General features: G+C 39.7%; 1 protein-coding gene across 1 annotated transcript; it reads left to right on the forward strand.

The window, feature by feature from the left end:
- The first annotated feature begins 1,850 nt into the window (after positions 1 to 1,850).
- On the forward strand, positions 1,851 to 9,816 carry LOC145396774 (uncharacterized). The gene is made up of 6 exons (XM_080270071.1): positions 1,851 to 1,856; positions 2,169 to 2,228; positions 2,842 to 2,901; positions 3,786 to 3,886; positions 7,627 to 7,753; positions 9,712 to 9,816. Exons 1-6 carry the CDS (start codon positions 1,851 to 1,853, stop codon positions 9,814 to 9,816), a joined length of 459 nt encoding a protein of 152 aa, XP_080126197.1.
- The last annotated feature ends 988 nt before the right edge of the window (positions 9,817 to 10,804 follow it).

The raw sequence follows: 10,804 nt of genomic DNA on the forward strand, positions 1-10,804 counted from the left end.
CACCTAGAATGTCCCTACCGATCAACTGCAATTCTCCTCTTTTCTTATATTCCCTTGTTTGGCTTTAGATATACCTCTAGGGGTCAAGGAGTTAGCTCTAAATCCTCAAACTTCTTTACTATACTTTATTTTACTTCATTATACTTTATTATAAGCGTATCAGCCCATTGAGTACATTATGCGCGTCACTTGGGCAGGTGATAATAAAGGTAACATTTGCAGGTGTTCTTACAGGTAACATTTGCAGGTGTTCCTAAAGGTAACATTTGTAGGTGTTCTTAAAGGTAACATTTGCAGGTGTTCTTAAAGGTAACATTGGCAGGTGTTCTTAAAGGTAACATTTGCAGGTGTTCTTAAAGGTAACATTTGCAGGTGTTCTTAAAGGTAACATTTACAGGTGTTCTTAAAGGTAACATTTACAGGTGTTCTTAAAGGTAACATTTGCAGGTGTTCTTAAAGGTAACATTTTCAGCTGTTCTTAAAGGTAACAAATCTCGAAGACAATTGTCGAAAGTGTTCTGCCTGGTGATCTGCTCCTGTTGTGTTCCGCCTGGTGATTCTGCTCCTGCTGTGTTCTGCCTGGTGATTCTGTTCCTGTTGTGCTCTGCCTGGTGATCTGTTCCTGTTGTGCTCTGCCTGGTGATCTGTTCCTGTTGTGTTCTGCTTGGTGATCTGTTCTTGTTGTGTTCTGCCTGGTGATCTGTTCCTGCTGTGTTCTTGCCTGGTGATTTGTTCCTGTTGTGTTCTGCCTGATGATCTGTTCCTGTTGTGTTCTGCCTGATGATCTGTTCCTGTTGTGTTCTGCCTGGTGATCTGTTCCTGTTGTGTTCTGCCTAGTGATCTATTCCTGTTGTGTTCTGCCTGGTATGACGAGGAGAGTGTATGTAAGTGAGGTGGAGGGGGGGGGAGAGGGAGGGTGAGGTCAAGGATGAGATGGAGGGATGGAATGGAGAGGTATATGAGAGAGGGAGGTGTGAGCTGGGAGCAGGGCAATGAAATGGCTGGGAACAGGACGACATGGAGGCGATTTGTTTGTGGCCACCCCTTACGGGATTAAGGCGTCTGGCAATAGATAGATAGACAGCATGAGATTCCTAGACCGACTTGTTTCTTATCATTTCTTACATGCCATATTGGCCAAGGGGAAATTAAGTATACAAACGCATTTATTATTCTGAATGACAGTACCATGCAATGTAACCGTAGCACAGTGTGTTACATTACCCAGTGCAGTTGATTAAACAGGTGCAGTACATGTCGTTGTTGATACTTTGTTTGTCCTAGAAATATCGTTTAATGTAACTGCACCATTTGAGAATTTATGCACACTCGCTCAAAAAACTGTCTTTACATTGGTGATCGATGGTTTCACAATGAGAGCTGTCGATAATCACGATTTTTCTTTAGACGAAAATATCTGAATGGATTGCTTGCGTCTATTGTTGATGTCGTACTAATAAAACTACTAGCCCTATAGCCTACATATATGAGTATTTACTGGAGATTATTTACATACTTTTCGTCCACTGTTTCAAAATGTAAAGATAGAGGGTTGTAAAGATAATATTTTGATCGACTGGACGTAGGGGACAGATATTGTACTGTAACTGAACATGGATTTAGTGACATGCTTTATAAAGCGCTGATAAAGTGAAAAACATTGCCTGTCATGAAAATCCGGCTGATTATTTGGGTATAGGCGTCTTTCACTGACTGTACTTCATTGTGTGTTTATATATACGTGTCTGATGGTCTTGGATAATTAGAGTGAAAGAATGCATTTTTTTTTTTTTACGTCAAAGCGCTCTGATTTACTTGTAGCGACAATATGTGACACATCTTGTTATAAGATGGAGGTCTGTTTGTTAAGAAACTCTGTCTGTATGCTGTATAGTATAAAGATGATGAGGACGATGGTAATGCCGATTATCATGATGAAACGATGACAAGAGTGAAGATGAAAACTATTAAGAGGATGATGATGATGATGGTGATGATGAAAACTGTGATGATGATGATGATGATGATGAAGACTATGATGATGGTGGCAATAATAACGATAACAATAACAGTAACAACAGCAATCATCCATAACTTTCATTCATCACTCCAAACACTATCAAGGTCCTATGTTAGCCCTCTCTGATAACACCTTTTCTCTTCCACAGGCGTGCTTGACAGGTGCTCAAGTGCTTCTCAGCCCACCATCTAGGGCTTGTCGGGAGCTGGTGAGCAGACTTTTTTTTTATTGTTGAGAAATGAGGGTTTGTTATTGTAGGAGAATTAATGGAATCTGTTATTTATTTTGTTTGTGTGTATATCTGTGTATGTATGTATGTAGCCTATGTATGTATGTATGTATGATTATAGCCTATATATGTATGTATGTATGTAGCCTATATATGTACAGTATGTAGACTATGTATGTATGTATGTGCCTTTATTGTTTGACGCTTGTGAGATTGATTTTTCCGTAGACTGAAAAGTGGGTTTGTTGATATGAACGAATTAAGTTTATCTATTTATATTTTTAATCTATCTGTCTATTGTCTATCTGTGTGTAATCTAAAGTTTTCCATAAGTGAGGAAGGTAGAGAAGGATGCGAAACGAAGGGGATAGGAGGACAGATTTTGATGGGACGAGCAGGGAAAGTTACAGACGGTGAAATAGGACGCAGGGGGAGTACAGCCTGTGCAGATGGGCGTTTAGAGAGAGAGAGAGAGAGAGAGAGAGAGAGAGAGAGAGAGAGAGAGAGAGAGAGAGAAATTATTGCACTTACACCATCAATACCAAACTCCTTGATATGCACTTTAACCAGATTTACTGTATTTTTTTTTCAGGGGTTTGTGCAGATGGAGGACGATGATGAGATGCCCTTACCTGAGTACACCGCTGGACAGGTGAGAGAAAAAATTTAATCACCGGGAAGTACAATCGCATGCAAAAGTTCGCTGACACACCCTTACCTGCATTGTGTTCTGTCATCTATATTTCGCATTATTTTACAAACGTCTGATGTTATCCTTCCTTCTCGTACTCTTTAGTTTTGGGTTTCTTATTTCACACACACACACACACACACACACACACACACACACACACACACACACACACACACCATCCAACGCCACTGCCGACTGGGACGTGTCATGATAAATACTTTTAAGAGGTTATCAAATATGCAGAAGGTAAATGGACGCAAGGAGCTTATTTTACACACACACACACACACACACACACACACACACACACACACACACACACACACACACACACACACACACACACACACACACACACACACACACACACACACACACACACACACACGATCTGGCCGCAAGGTTACCAGATATTTCAAAGTAAAATTTATGTAACCGCAAATACCAGAATAAAAAAAAAACTTGTTCCAAAATAGTAATGATTATCACTGTTGTCTATAAAGCCATTTTTAGCATATGTTATCAATATTATTTTTAGAAGAATGTATTTCGTGCTTATTTTTTCTGTATTCTTTAACCTAACTACAATATAACTGATCATATCTCTCACCATATCTAACCTAGCGTGACCTACATTACTGCATCATACCTTACCCTTGCATAACCTAACTTAGCCCAACCTACCTTACTACATCCTAATCTAGCCTACTTTTGCGTAATTTAATCTAACCTAACCTGCCCCAGTGTTACCTAACCGAACCTAACTTGACCTAATCTAACCTGACTGACTGTATCTGTGACCTGACTTAACCGGACCTCTCCCCTGGTGGTGCGTGGTACAGGTGATGCGGCTGAGGGCAGAGCTAGGGGGCCAGATGGAGGGGGTGTTCCAGTTTTACCTGTGTCCAGGTGTGGAGAAGGGGCGCCAGGAGTGTCTCGTCAGGTGAGTGAATGGATGGATGAATGAATGAATGAATGTACGAATGAATGAATAAATGAATGTATGAATCAAAGAATGTATGAATGAATGTATGAATGTGAATGGATGAATGTATGAATAAATGAATGAATGAATGATAATCGAGTTCTTTATAGTCCACCGAAAACCTGAACCCTTGCATTTTCTTTGGCTGCAGCCATGAGACTTCCCTACGATAGCTTAGATCAAGTTAGAAAGGTGTGGCTTGGGAACTGCTCTCTAAATCGATTTACTTCCTCCTTCCACCAACTTAGGTACAAATCAAATAAAAACCGTTTAGTTTACATTGGGTAGGATCTGTTTAGGCTGACCCTGCCATGTGACCCTGACCTATGTTCTACTGTTTTACAAGACATTAGGTCAACTTCTTGGGTGACCCTCGACTCATCTACCAAGTTTGATCCAGATGAAACCAGAACTTTTTTTTTCAGTTGTTTTGCTCTCTCTCTCTCTCTCTCTCTCTCACACACACACACACACACACACACACACACACACACACACACACACATACGAGGGTCGAACTTTGACCTTGCCCGTGACGTTAGCTTTATACTGATTGTTTCCAAAATAGAATTCCTTCGTTCTTGCCCGACCCTCAACCCTTCCACCAAGTTTCATTCAGATCAGCTGAAAACTGTTTGCGATGACATGGCCCTGTGATCTTCGCTTTTGACCTTTCTCTATGATGTGGACCTTTAATCGTTCCAGAAGTCGAATCCTTTTATTTTTGCATTATCATGACTGTTTAAGTTACCCTTACCCTGTGACAACGACCTTTGACTCAAAATTGGATCACTTTATTATTGCCTTACTCTCAACCCTTACTCCAAGTTTGGTTAGAACTGAATAAATTTTTTTTTAGTTCGTCCTGGTAGGTCACACTTTGACTTAGCCAGGTTTACTTAACAGTGGATCAAAACTGAGTTGTTTTCTTCACACACACACACACACACACACACACACATATATATATATATATATATATATATATATATATATATATATATATATATATATATATATATATACAGGGTGTAACGCGACGTATGACAAAAACTTACACCAATGATCTATCATGTAATTCTGAGTATATTTTGTTCTATAAACATATGCTCTCTGCGACCCCAGTTCAGCACCCAGCATTCGGCTGTTTTGTGTAAAAGCTCGTCTCTTGCATGCGCCATTGGGTGAGAGCTTCGCAGGGCGACGGGAGACGAGTATTATTAGCTTATACTGTACTACACATAAAAATCCCATATCCTATCAGTACACACGAGTTTTAAGAAGAAACATTACGTAGTCTATTGATTCTTTAACATCGTCATGCATTCATGCAAATCTTTTGCACATATCGACTGTAATTAAGGATTAAATTCAAATTTTATGGCTTGCAAGGGAGTAGAGAGGGAGGGAGGACAGGCTGGTGTGTTGTGCTAGTTATGTAATATTTGGTTTGTAGGATGTTGCTACCAGCATTATCATAACACCCACAGCTCATTCAGTGAAAGAACATTACCCTACTGAGTGACTAGCCTCACTTTAAGTCAGGAGTAATATTATTATTGATAACAATTTTTCTGCTGCAAGTAAACGTGGCACCATTTTTTTCATATGATGACGTGAGAACAGTGATACAGGATTGCCAATGTAACGACTATGTTGCTAGACTTATTTTCTTGCTTCTACTTGCGGCACTAACATCTGGCAACATGATTTCTAGCTACATTCTGGATATTTTTGCCATTTTTAGGTGATATTCTAGAGATTTTATCGTATTTTCTAGCGATGTTTTGCAGTGTTTATTATCTAGCGACATTCTAGCAAGTTTTCAGGACTAAACTAGCGAGACTGATGATAAGGACTTGGCAACCCTGCGTCCAGTGTCATTTGAACGGCAACATTTGCAGGGGAGGCACGTACTTTAAATACTGTTCTCCGCGTTCTGTTGTTCACCAGGTTCAGCTTCACATGTTCATGAAACAGCATGCCACGTACGTACAGCAGTGAAGAATATGTAGATATCGTATATTTTTTTACGGATTCTGCGATGATGTGCTGCAGAGAGGAACACAGGTGGAGATACCCAATGGCGCCACGTTTACTTGCAGCAGAAAAATTGTGATTAATAAAATTCTTCCTGACTTAAAGTGAGGCTAATCTCCCTCTAGAATAAGTTTTTTTTTTTTCACTAAATGAGCTGTGGGTGTTATGATAATGCTGGTAGCAACATCCTACAAACCAAATATTACATAACTGGCACAACACACCAGCCTGTCCTCCCTCCCTTTCTACTCCCTTGCAAGCCATAAAATTTGAATTTAATCCTTAATTACAGTCGATATGTGCAAAAGATTTGCATGAATGCATGACGATGTTAAAGAATCAATAGACTACGTAATGTTTCTTCTTAAAACTCGTGTGTACTGATAGGATATGGGATTTTTATGTGTAGTACGGTATAAGCTAATAATACTCGTCTCCCGTTGCCCTGCGAAGCTCTCACCCAATGGCGCATGCAAGAGACGAGCTTTTACACAAAACAGCCGAATGCTGGGTGCTGAACTGGGGTCGCAGAGAGCATATGTTTATAGAACAAAATATACTCAGAATTACATGATAGATCATTGGTGTAAGTTTTTGTCATACGTCGCGTTACACCCTGTATATATATATATATATATATATATATATATATATATATATATATATATATATATATAGATATATATCAGCCGTGGCTCAGTGGGTTAGAGCGCTCCGCTCTGACCGAAAGGTCGGAGGATCGAATCCACCCAAGGGTCATTGGTAGACATCAGGAAGGGCATTCGGTCATAAAATGCTACACGCTCCAGCCTAAAAGTCCACTACCCAGGGGCAACGCCTTAGCTCTTCGGGGATACCTGGCGTAAAACTAAATTATAATATATATATATATATATATGTATATATACCGTATCTGTATATACACGACAGTCAAAACAACACCCACTCATGCTTCACCAGTGCGTAAAAAAAAAAAAAAAAATACAGAGTCGATTGGCAATCACGCTCCTACGACTCGCTCTTCGTTGAATAACCTCATCTGGTATTAGTTACAATAGAATACCAGAGCTGTCCCAGTCGTAAGTGCGTTAATGGAGACGGTATTAACACTCTCAGGCTCATACATGCTCTCACTTGACATTCATCGTCTGGAGTAAAGATGAACAGAGCACTGAATTATCTCGTCAATGTAAAGGCCAACACTTCCCTCTGATGACTTATTTTACACAATTCTTGCTATTTCCAGACGATTTTATTGAGCTTAGGAGTGGCCTTTGCATCTAGAGAGTTCAATGCAGCTTTCACTGACCCCTTCGCTAAAAAAAAAAAAAAAGCTCTCCTACGATGAATAAAATCGTCTGGAGGTAGCAAGAGGAAACTAAGAAAATACTTCACCTAACTGATGTGGTGAATAAGTACTCTCTCTCTCTCTCTCTCACACACACACACACACACACACACACACACACACACACACACACACACACACACACACACACACACACACAGGTTGCCTCTGGAACTTGGCAGCAAAAGTGGTACGGTATTCACCCGGAGCGACGGAGATAAGCTGAGACAGAAACTGATAAAATAAAAAATGCTTTCTCTGTGTCTATCTACCGTATCTATCTGTCTATCTATCGGTCTATCTCCAACAGGGTGCCTCTGGAGATTGGTGGCAGTAGTGGTACGGTGTTCAACTTGAGTGTGGTACCCAAACCTGGACGGTACACCATCCCTGTGCACCTGCCTGACGATGTTACCTGCCACCATTGTACACTCATGGTTTGTGTACCATCATCATCATCATCAATATCATCATCATCATCATCATCTTACGTCCCCTCCTTCTTTCCATCTTATCAATATCACAACTATTATTTTCATCATACTCTTCACCAGCAACAATATCATCACCAGTAGCATCATCATTATTATCATTATTATTATTATTATTATTATTATTATTATTATTATTACCAGCAAAACTTCCATCCTTATTACCATCACCTTGACAGGCACTTCCTGCACCCAAACCCAATCACTTCCTGCAAGCAAAACCAATCATTTCCTGCACCCAAACCCAATCGTTTCCCGCATCCAAACCTGATTACTTCCTGCACCCAACCCAAACCTGATTACTTCCTGCACCCAACCCTAATCGTTTCCCGCATCCAAACCCAATCACTTCCTGCACCCAAACCCAATTCCTTCCTGCACCAAAACCCTCTATACTTTTTAAAAATATATGGGTACGTAAAACAGTTAAAGTTACACGTATTTAAATATTTAATTATTTTCTGGCCTTCCACAATGGGCTTTACCTCTTTTGCATAAACGTTTCTAACATGTTCTCACCAAGACAACTAAGGATCCATTATATATATATATATATATATATATATATATATATATATATATATATATATATATATATATATATATATATATATATACTGTATGTATTTCCTTTCTACTCTTACACTCATTTATGCAGGCACAAGAATTAGCCCTTTAATGTTTCTTTTGACAGTGAATATTACATAATGTGTTTCTTCAACATTTAATGACAGCTTGTTTACGGTAGTCCACTCTAATAACTTCTGTTTAATATTAGTTTTACTTATAATATCAGTTATAACCTTGGCACTTTGAAAATTTATGTTTCCTTTACAAAGGCAACAGGCAAATGATTTGGGAGTCATATGAGATAGCACTGACAAAAATACAGCAAAGGGCCAAGCAGTGAGCCTTGAGATTACCCCACATTACAAAGAACATCTGAAAAAGAAAAAAAACATCAAACAAGCTGAAATTGGACGGTAAACATCATTATAACATCACTACATTTGTACAAAGGAATAACTTTAGCAATTTTTTTTAACTATTAGGGAATACACATTAACTGAACAATAAACTAGTCACGTACATTAGTCCGTTATTTTAAAGGGGATACTTAACATAACTGTAGTGTTGATTTGTCCGCAACCTAAACTTTTGCTTATTGTAATACCCCTTCTTCAATGGTAGATAGTAAGGTAGGATTAGGAAGGTATGGTTGCAGGATATTGTACCTTCTTATGCACCACCTATCCTAATACTATCCATCTTTGCATCCTCACCTAAAACTGTCACCTATCATAACACCACATCCTAATACTACAACCTATCCTAATACCATATCCTAATACTGCCACCAATCCTAACACCATATCCTAATACTACCACCTATCCTAATACCATATCCTAATACTGCCACCAATCTAATACCATATCCTAATACTGCCACCAATCTAATACCATATCCTAATACTGCCACCAATCTAATACCATATCCTAATACTGCCACCAATCCTAACACCATATCCTAATACTACCACCTATCCTAATACCATATCCTAATGCTGCCACCAATCTAATACCATATCCTAATACTGCCACCAATCTAACACCATATCCTAATACTGCCACCTATCCCAATACCACATCCAAATACTATCACCAACACTAATACCATATCCTAATACTACCACCAACCCTAATTCCATATCCTAATACTAATACCTATCCTAATACCATATCCTAATACTGCCACCTATCCTAATACCATATCCTACTACTACCATCGTTCCTAACACCATATCCTAATACTACCACCTATCCTAATACCATACCCTAATACTCCCACTCCCGCCTAATACTGCCACCTAACCTTATACTCGTCCCTGCTACTCTCTCTACAGTGGGAGGTGGTGAGGGAGGACTGTGAGGGCAAGATGGAAGGAACTTGCCTCTTCTCCCGCACCACCACCTGTGTTGATATCACCGTCACGTCAGATTCGGAGTAAGTTAGCACTCTCTCTCTCTCTCTCTCTCTCTCTCTCTCTCACCATGTCATGCCTTCTACCAAATCATCCTGCCAGCTCAGTGAATAACCTAGTTCATGATTATAATATTAAAGAACTCTCTCACATAAACACTCCATTACCACTGATGTCCATAAGCATTTAATATATCTCATCTCGAATTATGCACCATTCCCTTATTGTTAACATCTATGCCTAATTTTCTCCAGGTACAAAAGTAAACATAATAAACAGTTTAATACGAAAGATCTTCCCTGTGCAAAGAAAAATGATCTACGCGATTTTAGAATGGAATGACCTTAAGCTGGAAGGGAGAAGTGATAAGTTCTCCCATACGACAAATAATAATAATAATAATAATAATAATAATAATAATAATAATACGGTAAAAATGCTAACTTAAAAATGTCACAGTAATGCAATGTTTAATTTGATTTGGAACCGTTTTACTCTGTTTTCTCTTCTCCCTTAAACCTTGACTCCTAGCTCAGACGTTGTCGGGTGTGGAGGTCTGGCCGTTCTGTCTCGAGATTTCGACTCTGTTCGATTTACTCTTGAAGAATTTCGTCCAGTTTACTCACTTTTGCCAGTTTGGGGACTTAGTCTCTGGTACTGAGGAAGATTTTTGAACGTTTTTCCAGGTTTTTCTGGGACTCTGTCTCAGATTGCCTGGGTGTGACTGAGAGTGTGTGTGTGTGTGTGTGTGTGTGTGTGTGTGTGTGTGTGTGTGTGTGTGTGTGTGTGTGTGTGTGTGTGTGTGTGTGAGTTTGTGCTTGTTTTTTTTTTTTTTTTTCCCCCGGCCGCCGTTAGTGTGTCTCTGCGTGGTACGAAGCCGAACCCTGAAGGGGTGCCGTTAGGGCACTTCCATGAGGGGGGCCCATTAGGGGCTGGTTATAGGAAGCGCAGAGAGCGGCTCTGATAGAATAGGGAAGACCCGAAAGGGGCAGTGGCGGGGCCTCCTACGTCGCCC

The sequence above is a fragment of the Coenobita brevimanus genome, chromosome 4 (assembly GCF_032717465.1).
Source record: "Coenobita brevimanus isolate Jiangsu-jjx chromosome 4, ASM3271746v2, whole genome shotgun sequence".
NCBI lineage: Eukaryota > Metazoa > Arthropoda > Malacostraca > Decapoda > Coenobitidae > Coenobita > Coenobita brevimanus.